The sequence below is a fragment of the Electrona antarctica genome, assembly GCF_951216825.1.
Source record: "Electrona antarctica genome assembly, chromosome: 5".
Lineage (NCBI taxonomy): Eukaryota > Metazoa > Chordata > Actinopteri > Myctophiformes > Myctophidae > Electrona > Electrona antarctica.
In genome coordinates this window covers 622,294-648,349 of record NC_136810.1, presented here as the reverse complement: position 1 = coordinate 648,349, position 26,056 = coordinate 622,294, and the positions used below count along the sequence as shown (strand labels likewise).

Below are 26,056 nucleotides of genomic sequence, written 5' to 3'. Positions count from 1 at the left end.
CTTCATGAAATGGATTGTCCCAAGTTTTACTTTTACTGCAAAAGTCATGAAATTAATCCATGAAGTGACTCACCACATAATGAAAAAACGGCTCAATCATGAAAGTCATTTTCTACCTGCTGCATGGTTGGTTTTATGTCATGCTTGCACAGATGGTCTAGTCAGGTACATCCTAAAGCAACCTAAATGCCAATTTGGTTCTATAGTGAATCAGCAGGCTTTAATATAAGGCCTTATTAGAGGCAGAAATAGCCAAACGCATAGAAACTGCAGTATCAACCATCAATCTATTTACTTTGAATGCAAAAGTCATGCAATTCTTCAATTAACCTTTTGCACCAAAAAAAGTGCATACAGTGACCCCAGTGTCTACAGGTGTCTGTAGACAGTAGTGTCTACCCTACATGAGCAGGGTTTTATTAGCCTGGCTAATAAGCCAGAACGAATCAGCCGCAAACAATTGCCTCTGGCAATTTGAGTCTGGCTTATTAGCCAGGCTAGGGTTTTATAGGCACTCTGGGTTAGAATCATAGGTGTTACACTCAAGAGTACAGGTCTCCGCCAGACCGGGCTGGAAGTCAATCTTAGTCAGGATGGAATATGAAAAATCTGAAAGAACTGTTTCTTTATTGAACAGACGACGGACACACGCGGACGGACAGACAGGGTGAAAAACATAGAGATGCCATGCCTTTCGGCCTGGTGGAGACAATATGTTTTTACCCAGCCACTTCATATTCATATAGAATCTATTATTCTCAGATGGACCTAATATCGCTACACCTGAAAGCATCAAGAATGACACATTATTGATGTTGTATTCTATAGGTCCATATAGCCTAAATGCAGTATGGTTTAATGCTGTAGAATTCACAGCTTTGTGTGTGCCATTCTTTTTTTTTTTTAATAATTTTTATCCCACAATTTTGTAACCCATTTTTCACCCCTGTGTCAATTATCTAATGTGATCCTGGGCTCTACACACCCTCCGCCAACCTAGTCCCCATATATGGGGGACATAGGGAGAGCAACGGACTTGAACTCATGCTTCCTTCATGCCTGAGTGTCCAAGTTGCTCCTTTACACCTGACAGTGGGAGTTTCCCTGGTTGGACGTAGCGCGTGGAAGGAACACGTTATTCCAACCTGGCCAGGGTGAGGCAGTTTAGAGACCAGGATTACTGCATGTTTTTTGTGAGGGTACCTACCCTAGGGGACACGGGGAGAACATGCAAACTCCACACAGAAAGGCCCTTTCGCCAACCCCGCCTCGGGTATGGGCACTGATGACGCGGAGGAGGAAACACGCCGCCAGCACCCACAGCGCCCTGAGTGGGAATCGAACCCAGGACCTTCTAGCTGTGAGGCGACAGCACTACCAACTGTGCCACCGTGCCCCTGTGTGTGCCATTATTAATGAATAATCAACAATCAGCAGCTTATGGAAACCAATTTGGCCCCAGTCAGTCAGTTCCCCCCACAATGCTCAAGATGACATTGAGAATAAGCTGCTGATTGATAAGTAGTACCATAGAAGACGTTAGGCCTCACTCACACCTATACATCTAGCATACAACAATGTTGCCTTATATAACAATATTTTGTCATTCCAGCTGTTTTGAGGCATAGGCTCAAGACAGAAACATCCTTAGATTCCACATGAATGTGAGTAAACTAAAAACATGGCATCAAAATATATTTCCTGTTATTAAGTTTGTATAGGCATTTTACAGTATTAGATCAGGATTAGAACATTTAGAAGTAACTCTTGAAAAGAAAACCGTTAAGATAGATAGATAGATCGATCGATCCACTTATAACCAGTAAGACGCCTGAGGGTGAGAAGCGACCGCGTCATAAAGGGCGAGGTGACGTGCACGCATCCACCTGGGTGACTGCTGGGCGAGCGCTGACGCTTTGGCATGGGGGGTAAGATCAACATATGGAATGAATTCTGTACTGGCCATATATGGAGCATGTCTTGAGTGTACAGGGTTTGATGAGGTCAGATCAACATATGGAATGTCAGAACAGGTCAGCTCCATATAGATCTAAGGGTGGCAGCGGGGGCAGTGTCTTGAGTGTAAAGGGTTTGATGAGGGCCCATGAGCTGGTCCTTAATTTTCAGGCCTGTTGAGAACTCTAGTTTTCGCCGACTGCCGGGCGCGGTTTGAGGTCAGATGTAGAGTTGCTGGCCAATATTGATACATCAGGGATCTCCATATACTGTATGGGCTTAATTGCGACATCAGGTTGTATTTACTATGACATCAGGGATCTCCGATGCCACGTGATGTTATGAGACCTGGGCACCATATATTGGGGCTTTCCCATGTATGGGGATTTAGAGTGTTACACTGACTGACGGACAAAAATGTACGATTTCATAGTAAACGCGACCTGCGGTCACAATAAGGCCTTATATAAACGGTTACTTATTCACAATAGAACCAAATATTGGCATCCTGGGGGCAGAGAGCACTGAGGGGGAAGGTGCCCAACCCCCAGAAAAGGGCACGATTTTGGGGTGGACTTTTTGTGGGGGTCCCTTGTGCCATTTCACATCAGAAATATCCAACTAGGATGTTCCACAATAACTTGGCCTGTGTCATTGGACAGTAAAATAATACATTCTAATTTCCATGTAAACATAAAAATATATAATATTGTGTGTGTGTGTGTGTGTGTGTGTGTGTGTGTGTGTGTGTGTGTGTGTGTGTGTGTGTGTGTGTGTGTGTGTGTGTGTGTGTGTGTGTGTGTGTGTGTGTGTGTGTGTGTGTGTGTCGTGGGGGGTAGGCGTTTCTTTCAGTGGGGATCACTTCATGGATGGATTTAATTACTTTTGCAGTAAAAGTAAAACTTCTGACCATCCATTTCATGAAGAGGACATCTTAAAGATATGAAAAAACAATGTCACATTTTGTTGATAAATAGTAGGACCAAAATTACAAGTGAATGTCAGAAAAGTAAACTTTTTGCTATTTCCGCCTATTTAGGGCCTTATATATAAGGCTGCTGATTCACATTAGAACCAAATATTGGCATTCTGATTGTTCTGGGATGTAGGCACACTACCTGTAGACCATCTGTGCAAGTATGATGTAAAAACAAACAGCAGGTAAAAAATGACAGAGGATTTACTTGGAACTCTCTCTTTCAGATAGGCGTTTTTTATTGCCTATGTGGTGAGTCACTTCATGGATCAATTTTAAGACTTTTGCAGTAAAAGTAAATCTTGGGACAATCCATTTCATGAACGGGACATCCTAAAGATATGAAAAAACTATGTCCCGTTTTGTTATACCTCGGGGAGGGGTATAGTCAACTTTTGGGGCTTTTGTTCCTGCACTACTCCTTTTGTTCAACATTCCCCACGGACAGAGAACCACCCCAGATCCGAGAAACGGTCATAAATGTGATTTATTTTTCACCTGAGTCCGTCAGCGACCTGCAGGGCGATCCTGTGCTGCAGCTTGGTGTTGAGGCTGCCGTTCTCGTGCTCAAACAGAGAGTCCAGGGAGCCGCGAGGAGCCAGCTCCATCACCAGGACCTGGTGGAGAGGGCCGGAGCCGGCCGCCAGCAGGCCCACCAGGCTGGGGTGGTGGAGACGGCCCAACACCGCCAACTCCTGGAGAAAGAGAGAATTACACCAGACTGGGGTGGTGGAAAAGCCCCAACACCGCCAACTCCTGGTGTTTTTTTCATCGACTAAAACTATGCCGAAAAATGTTCGTCGACTGCCTTTTTTCACTGACGAAAACTAAATGGAAACTAAATTATGAAAACTAAGCTACGATGACTAAAACTATGACTAAATATACTGTTGATTTTGTCAACAAATAAAAACTAGACTAAAATGTTAGGAAGGGACTAGCGGACAAAAGATCCAGGATAAGTCATTGTACACTTGGTTGCATGCTGAAAATAGCAGATCTGCAAGCTCACAACGCGTCGCAGTGTGACGCGTTGTGAGCTTGCAGATCAGCTATTTTCAGCAAGTGTAAAATCAGCCATTACGACGGCATCAAAGCCCGACAAAATACATTTCAGTCGACTAAATCCACCGTAGATTTAGTCGACTAAAATCTTATGATAAAACTAGACACTAAGACATTCCAGGTGACTAAAATGTGACTAAAACTATTCAAAAGACTATGACTAAAACTAAAATCTGCTGCCAAAAACAACACTGGTGGAGATGGCCCAACAGCGCCCTCTCCTGGAGAGCTTGTAGATCTGCTATTTTATTTTTAATCTTGAAAATGTGGCGCAAATCTTTGAATATATATTCTTTCCCAGCGAACGTTTTTAACTCGTCATATCTTTGCTTCTTGTTTAATGCAATCAAATAGGACTTTTCTGTGTGGATGTCTGGGCTGTCGAGGCCAGAAAGTAGTTTTTTGCCACTCAGTAGGCATTCCTGCATAACTTCCTGGTTTGATGATGATGTCACGCGCATACCCTCTATTACATATAATAAGCCTATCTCACAGAATTTCCCCGCCCCCCTAAATACGCCCCCTTTCGGGGTTAGTGGTGATAGCGTGACGTCATTCCATAGACGCTACATGTTAACAGAGGTAATTTAAGAAGTCTACAACTTTTGTTTTCTCAAGGTAAGGTTTGTTCTATCTGTTCGAGCTGATTTACCATCTTGTTTGCTTCATAATAATATTGGTCTGTCACATTTTTACATTAGAAAATGTACTTAGATTCTCCAGAGAAAAAAACGTGTAAATGCTAATGTTAAATGACACCACTATTTACCGGAAGTGGGCGTGGAAAGCGGGCTGTGAGATAGGCCTATTGTTGGGGTCCTTGACATGAAGCAGTGAGGTCTCACTGTATGAGTTTAGGTGCCCTTGAGCATTGGCACTAAATCTAATCTGGTCTCAGGTCTCACTGTATGAGTGTAGGTGCCCTTGAGCATGGCACTAAATCTGGTCTCAGGTCACACTGTATGAGTTTAGGTGCCCTTGAGCATGGCACTAAATCACTGTATGAGTGTAGGTGCCCTTGAGCATGGCACTAAATCCCTATGAGCTCAAGTGGAACATTCTCCATCTGAGACTTTCAGTTCGGAAATGTATAGGTGAAAAAACAACTAATTTCCCTCTCGGCAAACATTCCCAAAACGTTCATGGTCCAAAGATCTTTACACTCAATCCTAGCGACTACATACTAGATTAGAATAATACAAGCAGAGCAGCATCAGTACCTGTCGAAGCAGCCTGTGGATGTAAAGTTAGATACATACTAGATTAGAATCTACAAGCAGAGCAGCATCAGTACCTGTCGAAGCAGCCTGTGGACAACAAGCTCAGACGCGTGCTTGTTGAATATCTTCACAGCGACCTCTTCATCTTTGTACACGCCTCGATAGACGGTCCCAAACCCACCGTCACCTGTGAACCGCACACACACACACACACACACACACACACACACACACACACACACACACACACACACACACACACACACACACACACACACACACACACACACACACACACACACACACACACACACACACACACACACACACACACACACACTGAATTACTGCTTTCTTTCACAATACGAAAACACTAACGAGCAGGGATGGAGCTCGTTAATGTTTATTGATAACGATGGCCTTATTGGTCAGGCTTAACGAGCCGGGTTCTTATTGTGCTCTTATTGTGTTCTTATGGAGACCACTACACTGTCAAGCATGTTCTATTCATTTGTGGAAAGACGGGAGACGACAATACATTCTGAACAGAACCAGAATCTTTTGGCCAGTTGTGACTGACCAGCATCTAACATTTAACAACCCATTTAGGCCTGACATTTTTTTTCGCTCTGAAAGAATATATATTCAAAGATTTGTGCCGCATTTTTACGATTTATCTAAAATAGCAGATCTACAAGCTCGTAGCGCGCCACTCGGTGGCGCGCTATGAGCTTGTAGATCTGCTATTTTTCAATAGCTAAAGTATAACATAATGCTTAAAACACCAAAAGGGGTTCCCGTCCAAAATGGGTTAAGGAAGGTGACAAGGGTCATCTAACAGGAAGGAAATTGACCTCGTTTAAATTTACTTTTTGAAATTGATTTTCCAAATAACATTGAAGAAACAGTTAACTGCTTAATGTGTGTACTGTCAATTTACATTTAAAGCTTAATGTTGTTTCCCCGGGCAGCGCTGGTTGGCAGGTACCAATACACCTTTAGACACCTTTAGACCTGGTTGGCAGGTACCAATACACCTTTAGACACCTTTAGACCTGGTTGGCAGGTACCAATACACCTTTAGACACCTTTAGACCTGGTTGGCAGGTACCAATACACCTTTAGACACCTTTAGACCTGGTTGGCAGGTACCAATACACCTTTAGACACCTTTAGACCTGGTTGGCAGGTACCAATACACCTTTAGACACCTTTAGACCTGGTTGGCAGGTACCAATACACCTTTAGACACCTTTAGACCTGGTTGGCAGGTACCAATACACCTTTAGACACCTTTAGACCTGGTTGGCAGGTACCAATACACCTTTAGACACCTTTAGACCTGGTTGGCAGGTACCAATACACCTTTAGACACCTTTAGACCTGGTTGGCAGGTACCAATACACCTTTAGACACCTTTAGACCTGGTTGGCAGGTACCAATACACCTTTAGACTGGTTGGCAGGTACCAATACACCTTTAGACCATTAGATTTATTTATTGATCGCCTCTTGCCTCGATTGTTTAAACATGACGTCATGGGTCACTATGCTTGATAGCAGGCTTGATAAGCCTAAAGCTTATTGATACCGGGTACTGGATAAACCCAAAGCTTATTGATACCGGGTACTCGATAAGCCCAAAGCTTATTGATACCGGGTACTGGATAAGCCCAAAGCTTATTGATACCGGGTACTCGATAAGCCCAAAGCTTATTGATACCGGGTACTGGATAAGCCCAAAGCTTATTGATACCGGGTACTGGATAAGCCCAAAGCTTATTGATACCGGGTACTCGATAAGCCCAAAGCTTATTGATACCGGGTACTGGATAAGCCCAAAGCTTATTGATACCGGGTACTCGATGAGGTTATCGGGTTTTTCCAGGTATGGGGTTTCGGGCTCCATCCCTACAGACAGATGGTTGGGGCTCCATCCCTACAGACAGATGGTTTTGGGCTCCATCCCTACACAGGAGACAGATGGTTTGGGGTCCATCCCTACACAGGAGACAGATGGTTGGGGGCTCCATCCCTACACATGAGACAGATGGTTTGGGGTCCATCCCTACACATGAGACAGATGGTTTGGGCTCCATCCCTACACATGAGACAGATGGTTTGGGGCTCCATCCCTACACATGAGACAGATGGTTTGGGGCTCCATCCCTACACATGAGACAGATGGTTTGGGGTCCATCCCTACACATGAGACAGATGGTTTGGGCTCCATCCCTACACATGAGACAGATGGTTTGGGGCTCCATCCCTACACATGAGACAGATGGTTTGGGCTCCATCCCTACACATGAGACAGATGGTTTGGGCTCCATCCCTACACATGAGACAGATGGTTTGGGGCTCCATCCCTACACATGAGACAGATGGTTTGGGGTCCATCCCTACACATGAGACAGATGGTTTGGGGTCCATCCCTACAGACAGATGGTTTGGGGTCCATCCCTATAGACAGATGGTTTGGGGTCCATCCCTACACATGAGACAGATGGTTTGGGGGTCCATCCCTACAGACAGATGGTTTGGGGTCCATCCCTACACATGAGACAGATGGTTTGGGGTCCATCCCTACACAGGAGACAGATGGTTTGGGGTCCATCCCTACAGACAGATGGTTTGGGCTCCATCCCTACAGACAGATGGTTTGGGGTCCATCCCTACACATGAGACAGATGGTTTGGGCTCCATCCCTACAGACAGATGGTTTGGGGTCCATCCCTACACATGGGACAGATGGTTGGGGGTCCATCCCTACACATGGGACAGATGGTTTGGGCTCCATCCCTACAGACAGATGGTTTGGGGTCCATCCCTACACATGGGACAGATGGTTGGGGGTCCATCCCTACAGACAGATGGTTTGGGCTCCATCCCTACACATGAGACAGATGGTTTGGGGTCCATCCCTACACATGAGACAGATGGTTTGGGGTCCATCCCTACACATGAGACAGATGGTTTGGGGTCCATCCCTACACATGAGACAGATGGTTGGGGGTCCATCCCTACACATGAGACAGATGGTTTGGGGTCCATCCCTACACATGAGACAGATGGTTGGGGGTCCATCCCTACACATGAGACAGATGGTTTGGGGTCCATCCCTACACATGAGACAGATGGTTGGGGGTCCATCCCTACACATGAGACAGATGGTTTGGGGTCCATCCCTACACATGAGACAGATGGTTGGGGGTCCATCCCTACACATGAGACAGATGGTTTGGGGCTCCATCCCTACACATGAGACAGATGGTTTGGGCTCCATCCCTACACATGAGACAGATGGTTTGGGGCTCCATCCCTACACATGAGACAGATGGTTTGGGCTCCATCCCTACACATGAGACAGATGGTTTGGGGTCCATCCCTACACATGAGACAGATGGTTTGGGGTCCGTCCCTACACATGAGACAGATGGTTTGGGGTCCATCCCTACACATGAGACAGATGGTTTGGGGTCCATCCCTACACATGAGACAGATGGTTTGGGCTCCATCCCTACACATGAGACAGATGGTTTGGGGTCCATCCCTACACATGAGACAGATGGTTTGGGGTCCATCCCTACACATGAGACAGATGGTTGGGGGTCCATCCCTACAGACAGATGGTTTGGGGGTCCATCCCTACACATGAGACAGATGGTTTGGGGTCCATCCCTACACATGAGACAGATGGTTGGGGGTCCATCCCTACACATGAGACAGATGGTTTGGGGTCCATCCCTACACATGAGACAGATGGTTGGGGGTCCATCCCTACACATGAGACAGATGGTTTGGGGTCCATCCCTACACATGAGACAGATGGTTGGGGGTCCATCCCTACACATGAGACAGATGGTTTGGGGCTCCATCCCTACACATGAGACAGATGGTTTGGGCTCCATCCCTACACATGAGACAGATGGTTTGGGGCTCCATCCCTACACATGAGACAGATGGTTTGGGCTCCATCCCTACACATGAGACAGATGGTTTGGGGTCCATCCCTACACATGAGACAGATGGTTTGGGGTCCGTCCCTACACATGAGACAGATGGTTTGGGGTCCATCCCTACACATGAGACAGATGGTTTGGGGTCCATCCCTACACATGAGACAGATGGTTTGGGCTCCATCCCTACACATGAGACAGATGGTTTGGGGTCCATCCCTACACATGAGACAGATGGTTTGGGGTCCATCCCTACACACGAGACAGATGGTTTGGGGCTCCATCCCTACACATGAGACAGATGGTTTGGGGGTCCATCCCTACACATGAGACAGATGGTTTGGGGGTCCATCCCTACACATGAGACAGATGGTTTGGGGCTCCATCCCTACACATGAGACAGATGGTTTGGGGGTCCATCCCTACACATGAGACAGATGGTTTGGGGTCCATCCCTACACATGAGACAGATGGTTTGGGGGTCCATCCCTACACATGAGACAGATGGTTTGGGGGTCCATCCCTACACATGAGACAGATGGTTTGGGGCTCCATCCCTACAGACAGATGGTTTGGGGCTCCATCCCTACAGACAGATGGTTTGGGGCTCCATCCCTACAGACAGATGGTTTGGGGCTCCATCCCTACAGACAGATGGTTTGGGGCTCCATCCCTACAGACAGATGGTTTGGGGCTCCATCCCTACAGACAGATGGTTTGGGGCTCCATCCCTACAGACAGATGGTTTGGGGTCCATCCCTACAGACAGATGGTTTGGGGTCCATCCCTACACATGAGACAGATGGTTTGGGGCTCCATCCCTACAGACAGATGGTTTGGGGTCCATCCCTACACATGAGACAGATGGTTTGGGGCTCCATCCCTACAGACAGATGGTTTGGGGTCCATCCCTACACATGAGACAGATGGTTTGGGCTCCATCCCTACAGACAGATGGTTTGGGGTCCATCCCTACACATGGGACAGATGGTTTGGGGTCCATCCCTACACATGAGACAGATGGTTTGGGGGTCCATCCCTACACATGAGACAGATGGTTTGGGGTCCATCCCTACAGACAGATGGTTTGGGGTCCATCCCTACACATGGGACAGATGGTTTGGGGTCCATCCCTACACATGAGACAGATGGTTTGGGCTCCATCCCTACAGACAGATGGTTTGGGGTCCATCCCTACACATGAGACAGATGGTTTGGGGTCCATCCCTACAGACAGATGGTTTGGGGTCCATCCCTACACATGAGACAGATGGTTTGGGGTCCATCCCTACACATGAGACAGATGGTTTGGGGCTCCATCCCTACAGACAGATGGTTTGGGGTCCATCTCTACACATGAGACAGATGGTTTGGGGGTCCGTCCCTACACATGAGACAGATGGTTTGGGGGTCCGTCCCTACAGACAGATGGTTTGGGGTCCATCTCTACACATGAGACAGATGGTTTGGGGGTCCGTCCCTACACATGAGACAGATGGTTTGGGGGTCCGTCCCTACAGACAGATGGTTTGGGGTCCATCCCTACACATGAGACAGATGGTTTGGGGTCCATCCCTACACATGGGACAGATGGTTTGGGGGTCCATCCCTACACATGAGACAGATGGTTTGGGCTCCATCCCTACACATGGGACAGATGGTTTGGGGGTCCATCCCTACACATGGGACAGATGGTTTGGGGTCCATCCCTACACATGAGACAGATGGTTTGGGGTCCATCCCTACACATGAGACAGATGGTTTGGGCTCCATCCCTACAGACAGATGGTTTGGGGTCCATCCCTACACATGAGACAGATGGTTTGGGGTCCATCCCTACACATGAGACAGATGGTTTGGGCTCCATCCCTACAGACAGATGGTTTGGGGTCCATCCCTACACATGGGACAGATGGTTTGGGGCTCCATCCCTACACATGAGACAGATGGTTTGGGGTCCATCCCTACACATGAGACAGATGGTTTGGGGTCCATCCCTACACATGAGACAGATGGTTTGGGGCTCCATCCCTACACATGAGACAGATGGTTTGGGGTCCATCCCTACAGACAGATGGTTTGGGGTCCATCCCTACACATGGGACAGATGGTTTGGGGCTCCATCCCTACACATGAGACAGATGGTTTGGGGTCCATCCCTACACATGAGACAGATGGTTTGGGGTCCATCCCTACACATGAGACAGATGGTTTGGGGCTCCATCCCTACACATGAGACAGATGGTTTGGGGTCCATCCCTACAGACAGATGGTTTGGGGTCCATCCCTACACATGAGACAGATGGTTTGGGGCTCCATCCCTACACATGAGACAGATGGTTTGGGGCTCCATCCCTACACATGGGACAGATGGTTTGGGGTCCATCCCTACACATGAGACAGATGGTTTGGGGGTCCATCCCTACACATGAGACAGATGGTTTGGGGTCCATCCCTACACATGAGACAGATGGTTTGGGGCTCCATCCCTACAGACAGATGGTTTGGGGTCCATCCCTACACATGAGACAGATGGTTTGGGGTCCATCCCTACACATGAGACAGATGGTTTGGGGCTCCATCCCTACAGACAGATGGTTTGGGGTCCATCCCTACACATGAGACAGATGGTTTGGGGCTCCATCCCTACACATGAGACAGATGGTTTGGGGCTCCATCCCTACAGACAGATGGTTTGGGGTCCATCTCTACACATGAGACAGATGGTTTGGGGGTCCGTCCCTACACATGAGACAGATGGTTTGGGGGTCCGTCCCTACAGACAGATGGTTTGGGGTCCATCCCTACACATGAGACAGATGGTTTGGGGGTCCATCCCTACAGACAGATGGTTTGGGCTCCATCCCTACACATGAGACAGATGGTTTGGGGGTCCATCCCTACACATGAGACAGATGGTTTGGGGCTCCATCCCTACACATGAGACAGATGGTTTGGGGGTCCATCCCTACACATGAGACAGATGGTTTGGGGTCCATCCCTACAGACAGATGGTTTGGGCTCCATCCCTACACATGGGACAGATGGTTTGGGGTCCATCCCTATAGACAGATGGTTTGGGGTCCATCCCTACACATGAGACAGATGGTTTGGGCTCCATCCCTACAGACAGATGGTTTGGGCTCCATCCCTACACATGAGACAGATGGTTTGGGGTCCATCCCTACAGACAGATGGTTTGGGGTCCATCCCTACACATGGGACAGATGGTTTGGGGTCCATCCCTACACATGGGACAGATGGTTTGGGCTCCATCCCTACACATGAGACAGATGGTTTGGGCTCCATCCCTACACATGAGACAGATGGTTTGGGCTCCATCCCTACAGACAGATGGTTTGGGCTCCATCCCTACAGACAGATGGTTTGGGGTCCATCCCTACACATGGGACAGATGGTTTGGGGTCCGTCACTACACATGGGACAGATGAACCTACTAGGCCTGCTTTGGAGTCTGGAAATACTCAGGATAGGGACAATAATGTAACGGTGCCTTGAAGGATAAATACGCCAGGAAGAATAATTCACGAAACCTCCCGTACCCAAGAGGTTTTCCTTGGAGAGGTCCATGTGCAGCTCCTGGCTGTCCAGGATGATGCCAGCGGGCTGGTCACTGAGGATGAGGTCAGGGGCCATCTGGGAGATGGGCAGTGTACAGCGGGGGTCGTCTGGGTTGACCAGCAGGCAATCTACAAGGAGATGACGCAATGCACGAAGAAACCGTGAATAAATATCCATTTTAGACCTGAGGCCAATTAAAAAAATGTCTTCTAAATCCTAACAGTTTTCTGAAAAACCTCATGTTTCTATGTCAGTGGTGCTCAACCTTTTTTATGTCAAGGACCCCCAGAATTATCTGTAATTAGCCGCCGACCCCCATCTGGAAATGTGTTGTTCCAGGGACCCCCTCCAGAAGCAAATGTTTGAGTTAAAAATGTTCGTCTCTGAAAGAATATTATATTCAAAGATTTGCGCCACATTTTCATGATTTTTCTAAAATAGCAGACCTACAAGCTCGTAGCACGCCACTCAGTGGCACGCTACGAGTTTGTAGATCTGCTATTTTTCAATAGCTAAATTATAACATAATGTTTACAACACCAAATGGGGTTCCCACCCAAAATGGGTTAAAAAAAACCTATATCTATATGTCAGTGGTGCTCAACCCTTTTCATGTCAAGGACCCCCAGAACTATCTGCATTTGGCCGCGGACCCCCCATAACTCGTCAGGTGAAATATGATACCATAGATACAGTACATATAGGCCTACTGGAGAAATACATCCTTAATCCTGACAGAGTAGCTGTCATTCTAACGGAGCTATAGGCGTTTCGACGACACACTCCACAGACCTTGATCGATGTGTTTAAAGAGGTCCTCCAACAGAATCCTGCTCCACTCCTGGCCGTCCTCGAAGCTGTACAGAGCCCACTTCTTGAGCAGCGCCTCCCCGGAGCCGTGCATGTCCGTGTTGAGGAGGCCAGGGAACCACTCCTCTAGCAGGGAGTCGATGTGGTCCACCACCTGACCCAGGAGCATCCTCCCTGGAGGGGGAGAGAGGGGAGAGAGCATTACCTCCTGACCCAGGAGCATCCTCCCTGGAGGGGAGAGAGCATTACCACCTGACCCAGGAGCATCCTCCCTGGAGGGGGAGAGAGGGGAGAGAGCATTACCTCCTGACCCAGGAGCATCCTACCTGGTGGGGAGAGAGCATTACCTCCTGACCCAGGAGCATCCTCCCTGGAGGGGAGAGAGCATTACCACCTGACCCAGGAGCATCCTCCCTGGAGGGGAGAGAGAGGGGAGAGAGCATCACCTCCTGACCCAGGAGCATCCTCCCTGGTGGGGAGAGAGCATTACCTCCTGACCCAGGAGCATCCTCCCTGGAGGGGGGGGAGGGGAGAGAGCATTACCTCCTGACCCAGGAGCATCCTCCCTGGAGGGGAGAGAGAGGAGAGAGCATTACCTCCTGACCCAGGAGCATCCTCCCTGGAGGGGAGAGAGCATTACCTCCTGACCCAGGAGCATCCTCCCTGGAGGGGGGAGAGCATTACCTCCTGACCCAGGAGCATCCTCCCTGGAGGGGAGAGAGCATTACCTCCTGACCCAGGAGCATCCTCCCTGGAGGGGAGAGAGCATTACCTCCTGACCCAGGAGCATCCTCCCTGGAGGGGAGAGAGCATTACCTCCTGACCCAGGAGCATCCTCCCTGGAGGGGGGGGAGGGGAGAGAGCATTACCTCCTGACCCAGGAGCATCCTCCCTGGAGGGGAGAGAGCATTACCTCCTGACCCAGGAGCATCCTCCCTGGAGGGGAGAGAGGGGAGAGAGCATTACCTCCTGACCCAGGAGCATCCTCCCTGGAGGGGAGAGAGCATTACCTCCTGACCCAGGAGCATCCTCCCTGGAGGGGAGAGAGAGGAGAGAGCATTACCTCCTGACCCAGGAGCATCCTCCCTGGAGGGGAGAGAGCATTACCTCCTGACCCAGGAGCATCCTCCCTGGAGGGGAGAGAGCATTACCTCCTGACCCAGGAGCATCCTCCCTGGAGGGGAGAGAGCATTACCTCCTGACCCAGGAGCATCCTCTCTGGAGGGGAGAGAGAGGAGAGCATTACCACCTGACCCAGGAGCATCCTCCCTGGAGGGGAGAGAGAGGAGAGAGAGCATTACCTCCTGACCCAGGAGCATCCTCCCTGGAGGGGAGAGAGCATTACCTCCTGACCCAGGAGCATCCTCCCTGGAGGGGAGAGAGGGGAGAGAGCATTACCTCCTGACCCAGGAGCATCCTCCCTGGAGGGGAGAGAGGGGAGAGAGCATTACCTCCTGACCCAGGAGCATCCTCCCTGGAGGGGAGAGAGGGGAGAGAGCATTACCTCCTGACCCAGGAGCATCCTCCCTGGAGGGGAGAGAGGGGAGAGAGCATTACCTCCTGACCCAGGAGCATCCTCCCTGGAGGGGAGAGAGGGGAGAGAGCATTACCACCTGACCCAGGAGCATCCTCCCTGGAGGGGAGAGAGAGGGGAGAGAGCATTGCCACCTGACCCAGGAGCATCCTCCCTGGTGGGGAGAGAGGGGAGAGAGCATTACCACCTGACCCAGGAGCATCCTCCCTGGAGGGGAGAGAGGGGAGAGAGCATTACCACCTGACCCAGGAGCATCCTCCCTGGAGGGGAGAGAGGGGAGAGAGCATTACCACCTGACCCAGGAGCATCCTCCCTGGAGGGGAGAGAGAGGGGAGAGTCAAGCATTCAACCAAGCCATGTAATGAACAGATCCAGCGGTAGCGGTGTTCTCCCCGTACCTTTCCGTGAGCACGGCACAGTGATCCTCACTGTGCTAGCAGGGTTGTCCTCTATGGAGGCAGCAGGGTTGTCCTCTATGGAGGCAGCAGGGTTGTCCTCTATGGAGGCAGCCTCCACCAGGCAGTAGGCCTCTGGAGACCAGCTCAGGTACACACCAGTACTCCAGTACTGTCGGATGGGTCGCAGGACCCTCTCTGCATGGGGAACAGAACAGCACAGACACATTCTAGTAACCAAATGAACCCCAGCATCCCTGTTCTGGGGGACATTTTGTCACTCCCCTTCTCCGCTCTCCCTCCATTGGCTCCCGGTCGCTGCCCGCACAGAGTACAAAACTCTGATGCTGGCATTCAAAGCAACCAAAGGTATGGCTCCCCCATATCTTGCAAGTCTGATTGCACCCTACAAACTCTCCCGTGCACTCAGATCAGTCGACGCAGGGAAGCTAGAAGTACCTTCACTAAAAACACCGGGACAACGCTCCACACGTCCCAAACTCTGCTCCCTTCTGGCTCCAAAACTATGGAATGAACTTCCCATAGCATTCAGAACTACAGACTCACTCCCAATCTAAACTATGGAATGAACTTCCCATTGCAGTCAGAACTACATACTCACTCCCAATCTAAACTATGGAATGAACTTCCCATTGCAGTCAGAACTACAGACTCACTCCCAATCTAAACTATGGAATGAACTTCCCATAGCATTCAGAACTACAGACTCACTCCCAATCTAAACTATGGAATGAACTTCCCATTGCAGTCAGAACTACAGACTCACTCCCAATCTAAACTATGGAATGAACTTCCCATTACAGTCAGAACTACAGACTCACTCCCAATCTAAACTATGGAATGAACTTCCCATTGCAGTCAGAACTACAGACTCACTCCCAATCTAAACTATGGAATGAACTTCCCATTACAGTCAGAACTACAGACTCACTCCCAATCTAAACTATGGAATGAACTTCCCATTGCAGTCAGAACTACAGACTCACTCCCAATCTAAACTATGGAATGAACTTCCCATTGCAGTCAGAACTACAGACTCACTCCCAATCTAAACTATGGAATGAACTTCCCATTGCAGTCAGAACTACAGACTCACTCCCAATCTAAACTATGGAATGAACTTCCCATTACAGTCAGAACTACAGACTCACTCCCAATCTAAACTATGGAATGAACTTCCCATTGCAGTCAGAACTACAGACTCACTCCCAATCTAAACTATGGAATGAACTTCCCATTGCAGTCAGAACTACAGACTCACTCCCAATCTAAACTATGGAATGAACTTCCCATTGCAGTCAGAACTACAGACTCACTCCCAATCTAAACTATGGAATGAACTTCCCATTACAGTCAGAACTACAGACTCACTCCCAATCTAAACTATGGAATGAACTTCCCATTGCAGTCAGAACTACAGACTCACTCCCAATCTAAACTATGGAATGAACTTCCCATTGCAGTCAGAACTACAGACTCACTCCCAATCTAAACTATGGAATGAACTTCCCATTGCAGTCAGAACTACAGACTCACTCCCAATCTAAACTATGGAATGAACTTCCCATTGCAGTCAGAACTACAGACTCACTCCCAATCTAAACTATGGAATGAACTTCCCATTGCAGTCAGAACTACAGACTCACTCCCAATCTAAACTATGGAATGAACTTCCCATTGCAGTCAGAACTACAGACTCACTCCCAATCTAAACTATGGAATGAACTTCCCATTGCAGTCAGAACTACAGACTCACTCCCAATCTAAACTATGGAATGAACTTCCCATTGCAGTCAGAACTACAGACTCACTCCCAATCTAAACTATGGAATGAACTTCCCATTGCAGTCAGAACTACAGACTCACTCCCAATCTAAACTATGGAATGAACTTCCCATTGCAGTCAGAACTACAGACTCACTCCCAATCTAAACTATGGAATGAACTTCCCATTGCAGTCAGAACTACAGACTCACTCCCAATCTTCCACCGCAGTCTGAAAACCCACCTCTTCAGACTCCATCTTAGCCCGTAGCACTTGCCCTAGTACTTGCCCTAGTACTTGCCCTAGTACTTGCCCTAGCCTCGACCTCCTACAGGCTCTTATGTAACTGAAATAGCACTTTATGTAGACATAGCACTCTATATGTTTTTTTTTGTTCTTGCTTACTGTAAGTAAATGCATAATAAAGCAATAAGCCACTCGAGACCCCCAGTTTACCGTGGGTTTTACAATGGGTGAGAGGTGTGGTGAGACACGAGCACAGCAGCGAGGGTCTCCAACCCTCTCACCCATTGTAAAGTCCACTGTAAGCTGGGGGCCTCGAGTGGCTTATTGCTTTTCTAAAACGGTTACAAACATATAGCAATATTAACCTAATAAAAACTATTACATTCACAAAAGTAGCTACGCTTTGCGCCACCAGAGGGCGCAACGCTTCCTTGTTTGTAGTCAGCCAGTGTGATGGGGGAATAGGAGGCGCTTGATGTATTTTCGAGGCCGCCCGGAGCCACACATTCACAGTCATATTAATGAGCGTGGGCGGTGCTTAGACGCCCGCACGGCATGGGCTTGTAAGGCAATCAAGCGCTCCCCTTCCCCAGTACAGCTACAGAGCTGCAGGATCAGCTGGGAATGATATAAAGTGATTGAAGGTGTGGATTATCGGTGAAATTTACAACGGTCACGTGACGGTAACACCTCACCTCGTCCACAGAGCAGGTAGGGCGACACCTCCAGCAGACGGTTGATCTGTCGGGACCAGTAGCCCATGGGGAAGTACGGCATCTCGTATTCACGCACGATGACCTCAGAGTTCTCACAGTGAGGCAGCTCGATCAGCGGCCTGTCCCGGGACAGACTGGGGGAGAGAGAGAGAGAGAGAGACATCAGGACAGACTGGGGGAAGAGAGAGAGAGAGAGAGATCAGTGGCCTGTCCCGGGACAGACTGGGGGGAGGAGAGAGAGAGAGAGATCAGTGGCCTGTCCCAGGACAGACTGGGGGAGGAGAGAGAGAGAGAGAGAGAGAGAGATCAGCGGCCTGTCCCGAGACAGACTGGGGGGGGGGGGGGGGGGGGGGGGGGAGAGAGAGAGATCAGTGGCCTGTCCCAAGACAGACTGGGGGAGGAGAGAGAGAGAGAGATCAGTGGCCTGTCCCAAGACAGACTGGGGGAGGAGAGAGAGAGAGAGATCAGTGGCCTGTCCCAGGACAGACTGGGGGAGAGAGAGAGAGAGAGAGAGAGAGAGAGAGAGAGAGAGAGATCAGCGGCCTGTCCCAGGACAGACTGGGGGAGGAGAGAGAGAGAGAGAGAGATCAGTGGCCTGTCCCAGGACAGACTGGGGGAGGAGAGAGAGAGAGAGAGAGATCAGTGGCCTGTCCCAGGACAGACTGGGGGAGGAGAGAGAGAGAGAGAGAGATCAGTGGCCTGTCCCAGGACAGACTGGGGGAGGAGAGAGAGAGAGAGAGAGATCAGCGGCCTGTCCCAGGACAGACTGGGGGAGGAGAGAGAGAGAGAGATCAGTGGCCTGTCCCAGGACAGACTGGGGGAGGAGAGAGAGAGAGAGAGAGATCAGCGGCCTGTCCCAGGACAGACTGGGGGAGGAGAGAGAGAGAGAGAGAGATCAGCGGCCTGTCCCAGGACAGACTGGGGGAGGAGAGAGAGAGAGAGAGAGATCAGCGGCCTGTCCCAGGACAGACTGGGGGAGGAGAGAGAGAGAGAGATCAGTGGCCTGTCCCAGGACAGACTGGGGGAGGAGAGAGAGAGAGAGATCAGTGGCCTGTCCCAGGACAGACTGGGGGGAGAGAGAGAGAGAGAGATCAGCGGCCTGTCCCAGGACAGACTGGGGGAGGAGAGAGAGAGAGAGATCAGTGGCCTGTCCCAGGACAGACTGGGGGAGGAGAGAGAGAGAGAGATCAGTGGCCTGTCCCAGGACAGACTGGGGGGAGAGAGAGAGAGAGAGATCAGCGGCCTGTCCCAGGACAGACTGGGGGGAGAGAGAGAGAGAGATCAGCGGCCTGTCCCAGGACAGACTGGGGGAGGAGAGAGAGAGAGAGATCAGTGGCCTGTCCCAGGACAGACTGGGGGAGGAGAGAGAGAGAGAGATCAGTGGCCTGTCCCAGGACAGACTGGGGGAGGAGAGAGAGAGAGAGATCAGCGGCCTGTCCCAGGACAGACTGGGGGAGGAGAGAGAGAGAGAGAGAGACATCAGGACAGACTGGGGGAGGAGAGAGAGAGAGAGAGAGATCAGTGGCCTGTCCCGGGACAGACTGGGGGAGGAGAGAGAGAGAGAGAGAGAGAGACATCAGGACAGACTGGGGGAGGAGAGAGAGAGAGAGAGAGATCAGTGGCCTGTCCCGAGACAGACTGGGGGAGGAGAGAGAGAGAGAGAGAGATCAGCGGCCTGTCCCAGGACAGACTGGGGGAAGGAGAGAGAGAGAGAGATCAGTGGCCTGTCCCAGGACAGACTGGGGGAAGGAGAGAGAGAGAGAGATCAGCGGCCTGTCCCAGGACAGACTGGGGGAGGAGAGAGAGAGAGAGATCAGTGGCCTGTCCCAGGACAGACTGGGGGAAGGAGAGAGAGAGAGAGATCAGCGGCCTGTCCCAGGACAGACTGGGGGAGGAGAGAGAGAGAGAGATCAGTGGCCTGTCCCAGGACAGACTGGGGGAAGGAGAGAGAGAGAGAGATCAGCGGCCTGTCCCAGGACAGACTGGGGGAGGAGAGAGAGAGAGAGAGAGAGATCAGCGGCCTGTCCCAGGACAGACTGGGGGAGGAGAGAGAGAGAGAGAGAGAGATCAGCGGCCTGTCCCGAGACAGACTGGGGGAAGGAGAGAGAGAGAGAGATCAGCGGCCTGTCCCAGGACAGACTGGGGGAGGAGAGAGAGAGAGAGAGAGAGATCAGCGGCCTGTCCCAGGACAGACTGGGGGGAGGAGAGAGAGAGAGAGAGAGAGATCAGTGGCCTGTCCCAGGACAGACTGGGGGGAGGAGAGAGAGAGAGAGAGAGAGATCAGCGGCCTGTCCCAGGACAGACTGGGGGAAGGAGAGAGAGAGAGAGAGATCAGTGGCCTGTCCCAGGACAGACTGGGGGAGGAGAGAGAGAGAGAGAGATCAGTGGCCTGTCCCAGGACAGACTGGGGGAGGAGAGAGAGAGAGAGATGCTGTCCCAGGACAGACTGGGGGGAGGAGAGAGAGAGAGAGATCAGCGGCCTGTCCCAGGACAGACTGGGGGGAGGAGAGAGGGGAGCAAATGTAACGCACGCCTATATATCCAAACGCTGATAGGGTTGTGCCCGGACCCGCCCTGCAGCACCGTTTAATGCAATTTATTTGTGCCTGATATTAAGTATTTTTGTTGAATTACAGTCAACAGTATATCCATGACATAAGCAAGCAGCACGCTATAGCAGACAATACACTAGTTCCTTCTTTCAATCATTTTATTAAAAATTGCTACATTTACTAAGAATTGCGTTCCCATAGACTAGAATTTTTCATTTCATTTCTTTATTTTTATTTTTTTTACCATTAAAGCTGCTATGAGCAATAATGTCAAAATTTGAATGACGTTTTTTTATTTCTTTGGTATTCAGACAGCCAGCAATGGGTAGAACGCTCCCAACAAATGTAGTCTCTGTGAAACATCTCCGCGATCTGCATTCAAAGATGTTCCTATTCACTGGTTGATTTGCCTGTCTGCTTCCTGATTGGTTAGTTATTGCGACTAGGTTTTTTTTCAACCAATGTCAAAGCTTCTAAGAACATCTTTGAATGCAGATCGCGGCCCCTTGATGTGTCACAGAGACTACATTTTATTTGGGAGCGTTCTACCCATTGCTGGCTGTCAGAATACCAAAAAAACCTGTCATGATTTAGAAGACATTTGTAGAATCTGTTCTCAATGGGTGAGAAAGAGAGAAATGGGTTAATATTAAAGCTATATTACCTGCTAGGGATCAGCAGCTGGTCGTCCTCAGGTCATAAAGGGTTAATATTAAAGGGATATACCGTATATTTACCTGCTAGGTATCAGCAGCTGGTCGTCCCCAGGTCCTAAAGGGTTAATATTAACCCTATATTACCTGCTAGGTATCAGCAGCTGGTCGTCCCCAGGTCCTAAAGGGTTAATATTAACCCTATATTACCTGCTAGGTATCAGCAGCTGGTCGTCCTCAGGTCATAATGGGTTAATATTAAAGCTATAATACCTGCTAGGTATCAGCAGCTGGTCGTCCCCAGGTCCTAAAGGGTTAATATTAAAGCTATATTACCTGCTAGGGATCAGCAGCTGGTCGTCCTCGGGTCATAATGGGTTAATATTAAAGCTATATTACCTGCTAGGGATCAGCAGCTGGTCGTCCCCCAACGGCAACGCCACCTGGAACTTCTCCAGCAGCTTGAAGAACTGGGTCATGTGACTCTGGGGGAAACACTTGCTCTCCAACAGGAAGCGTTCCACGGCCGCGCGCTGCACCACCCCTTTGGGGTGCTCCCATTGGCCGGAGTTGGTCAACACCAGTTTCTACACAGACAGGAAGAACGTAGTCACCATTACTACCACAGACAGGAAGAACGTAGTCACCATTACTACCACAGACAGGAAGAACGTAGTCACCATTACTACCACAGACAGGAAGAACGTAGTCACCATTACTACCACAGACAGGAAGAACGGAGTCACCATTACTACCACAGACAGGAAGAACGTAGTCACCATTACTACCACAGACAGGAAGAACGTAGTCACCATTACTACCACAGACAGGAAGAACGGAGTCACCATTACTACCACAGACAGGAAGAACGTAGTCACCATTACTACCACAGACAGGAAGAACGTAGTCACCATTACTACCACAGACAGGAAGAACGTAGTCACCATTACTACCACAGACAGGAAGAACGGAGTCACCATTACTACCACAGACAGGAAGAACGTAGTCACCATTACTACCACAGACAGGAAGAACGTAGTCACCATTACTACCACAGACAGGAAGAACGTAGTCACCATTACTACCACAGACAGGAAGAACGTAGTCACCATTACTACCACAGACAGGAAGAACGGAGTCACCATTACTACCACAGACAGGAAGAACGTAGTCACCATTACTACCACAGACAGGAAGAACGTAGTCACCATTACTACCACAGACAGGAAGAACGTAGTCACCATTACTACCACAGACAGGAAGAACGGAGTCACCATTACTACCACAGACAGGAAGAACGTAGTCACCATTACAACACAGACAGGAAGAACGTAGTCACCATTACTACCACAGACAGGAAGAACGTAGTCACCATTACAACACAGACAGGAAGAACGTAGTCACCATTACAACACAGACAGGAAGAACGTAGTCACCATTACAACACAGACAGGAAGAACGTAGTCACCATTACAACACAGACAGGAAGAACGTAGTCACCATTACAACACAGACAGGAAGAACGTAGTCACCATTACTACCACAGACAGGAAGAACGTAGTCACCATTACTACCACAGACAGGAAGAACGTAGTCACCATTACTACCACAGACAGGAAGAACGTAGTCACCATTACAGACAGGAAGAACGTAGTCACCATTACTACCACAGACAGGAAGAACGTAGTCACCATTACACAGACAGGAAGAACGTAGTCACCATTACAAGACAGGAAGAACGTAGTCACCATTACACAGACAGGAAGAACGTAGTCACCATTACTACCACAGACAGGAAGAACGTAGTCACCATTACTACCACAGACAGGAAGAACGTAGTCACCATTACTACCACAGACAGGAAGAACGTAGTCACCATTACACAGACAGGAAGAACGTAGTCACCATTACAGACAGGAAGAACGTAGTCACCATTACAGACAGGAAGAACGTAGTCACCATTACAGACAGGAAGAACGTAGTCACCATTACAGACAGGAAGAACGTAGTCACCATTACAGACAGGAAGAACGTAGTCACCATTACAACAGACAGGAAGAACGTAGTCACCATTACAAGTTCTACACAGACAGGAAGAACGTAGTCACCATTACAAGTTTAAAGGTGTAGTGAAACGGAAATGGTGGACATTTATTGTGAAGTTTCAAGTTGAAACACCGCTATGAAGTTTCTGAACCAATCAGAGCGTCGCATCCCTTCAGGGGATGGGACGGTAGCTAGGGGCCGTAGCTATGCTGCTGCTATGCTACGCAGGACAGCGTGTGGATGTTATAGTCGGCCAGCTTTACCAGTTTACTCTTATGTGGCTTATTTCTACCCTATAATGTTTTCAGATACATTTTTTAGCGTGATGATTAAGTTGAAACCGAGTAATACACTCCCTGGATGTTATCTTGAATGGGAATAAAAACGGAAGATGTTTGTAATCAGTAGCAGCTGTGCAGCCTGTGCTGGACGGATGCGGAGATATGGGGAATTAAACGGGTGAGCTTCATTTTTATTGGCTTTTATCGATGTTGGCCTCGACACGTCATCACGCAGCACCTTTTTGTTTTCAGGAAGTAATACAAAATATATTTTTATGGACGTTTGATATAAAAACACACACAAATGAGAATTTTCTCGTTTTTTTGGCATCCATTGTTAGGTATGCCCATATGATGACCACGGATATGGTCTAAAAGTGTGAAAAACGTATTTTTCATTTCACTACACCTTTAAGTTACCATTTAGACATGATCAGACCTGTCAGATGACGTTGTGTATTACAGACAGGAAACAGGAAGTGGTCATACCTGTGAGATGACGTTGCAGAGCCACTGGGGGTGGATGAAGTAGAGGTCGTGGAGCTGCAGGGCGGGGTCGTCATAGTGGAACAGAACACCTGCAGAGACACACCGCACGTTTACTGGACATAACACCTGCAGAGACACACCGCACGTTTACTGGACATACGCACGCACGCACGCACGCACGCACGCACGCACGCACGCACGCACGCACGCACGCACGCACGAAAGCACGCACGAAAGCACGCACGCACGAAAGCACGCACGCACGCACGCACGCACGCACGCACGCACGCACGCACGCACGCACGCACGCACGCACGCATTTTTGATCAGGTGGGGAGTGGTGCTCGTTTGAACCACGGCTAGAAGGCTGTTTCAACCAATCAGATTGCTTCCTATAATTTAATATTCATATTACATTTCAACTTCGAGCGCTAAATATCGAGCCCTAATATGATTGTTCCCAACCACCCGGTCGGTTCACCATGTTCTCCGTCATCTCACCAGCTTCACTGAGGAAGTGGACGGCGTGCGGGAGCTCGTCCTGGTCCAGCTGCAGCTGGCTGTCCTGGATCAGCTGCAGCATCTGGAGGTGTGTGAGGACGGGGAACTGAGGAGGAACCCTGGCTCTCTCCTGGAGGACCCGACGCTCCAGCTCCACGTAGCTGTCTGGGACCAGCTGACCCATCACGGCCTGACCCTGGATCTGGACGCAGGGCAGAGAGAAGAGGTTGATGCTGTGATGTGGTCAGCTGTCTGGGACCAGCTGACCCATCACAGCCTGACCCTGGGTCTGGACGCAGGGCATCACAGCCTGACCCTGGGTCTGGACGCAGGGCATCACAGCCTGACCCTGGGTCTGGACGCAGGGCATCACAGCCTGACCCTGGGTCTGGACGCAGGGCATCACAGCCTGACCCTGGGTCTGGACGCAGGGCATCACAGCCTGACCCTGGGTCTGGACGCAGGGCATCACAGCCTGACCCTGGGTCTGGACGCAGGGCATCACAGCCTGACCCTGGGTCTGGACGCAGGGCATCACAGCCTGACCCTGGGTCTGGACGCAGGGCATCACAGCCTGACCCTGGGTCTGGACGCAGGGCAGAGAGAAGTGGTTGATGCTGTGATGTGGTCAGCTGTCTGGAACCAGCTGACCCATCACAGCCTGACCCTGGGTCTGGACACAGGGCATCACAGCCTGACCCTGGGTCTGGACACAGGGCAGAGAGAAGAGGTTGATGCTGGGATGGATCAGCTGTCTGGAACCAGCTGACCTATCACAGCCTGACCCTGGGTCTGGTCGCAGGGCAGAGAGAAGAGGTTGATGCTGGGATGAGTCAGCTGTCTGGAACCAGCTGACCCATCACAGCCTGACCCTGGGTCTGGACGCATGGCAGAGAAAGAGGTTGATGCTGTGATGTGGTCAGCTGTCTGGAACCAGCTGACCCATCACAGCCCGACCCTGGGTCTGGACGCAGGGCAGAGACCTGACCCTGGGTCTGGACGCAGGGCAGAGACCTGACCCTGGGTCTGGACTCAGGGCAGAGACCTGACCCTGGGTCTGGACGCAGGGCAGAGACCTGACCCTGGGTCTGGACGCAGGGCAGATACCTGACCCTGGGTCTGGACGCAGGGCAGATACCTGACCCTGGGTCTGGACGCAGGGCAGATACCTGACCCTGGGTCTGGACGCAGGGCAGATACCTGACCCTGGGTCTGGACGCAGGGCAGATACCTGACCCTGGGTCTGGACGCAGGGCAGAGACCTGACCCTGGGTCTGGACGCAGGGCAGA

General features: G+C 50.0%; 1 protein-coding gene across 1 annotated transcript in view; it reads right to left on the bottom strand.

Annotated features, from left to right (window-relative positions):
- The window catches only part of lrrk2 (leucine-rich repeat kinase 2), a 190,341-nt gene that overhangs the window by 22,876 nt on the left and 141,409 nt on the right, over window positions 1–26,056 (bottom strand). Inside the window, exons 32-40 of the mRNA XM_079502485.1 lie at window positions 24,767–24,968; window positions 24,266–24,354; window positions 21,849–22,036; window positions 18,224–18,378; window positions 15,500–15,694; window positions 13,550–13,741; window positions 12,739–12,885; window positions 5,292–5,404; window positions 3,431–3,627 (exon numbers count right to left, since the gene is read on the bottom strand). Coding sequence (XP_079358611.1) covers window positions 3,431–3,627; window positions 5,292–5,404; window positions 12,739–12,885; window positions 13,550–13,741; window positions 15,500–15,694; window positions 18,224–18,378; window positions 21,849–22,036; window positions 24,266–24,354; window positions 24,767–24,968 — 1,478 coding nt within the window. The remainder of the gene's footprint in view (window positions 1–3,430; window positions 3,628–5,291; window positions 5,405–12,738; window positions 12,886–13,549; window positions 13,742–15,499; window positions 15,695–18,223; window positions 18,379–21,848; window positions 22,037–24,265; window positions 24,355–24,766; window positions 24,969–26,056) is intronic.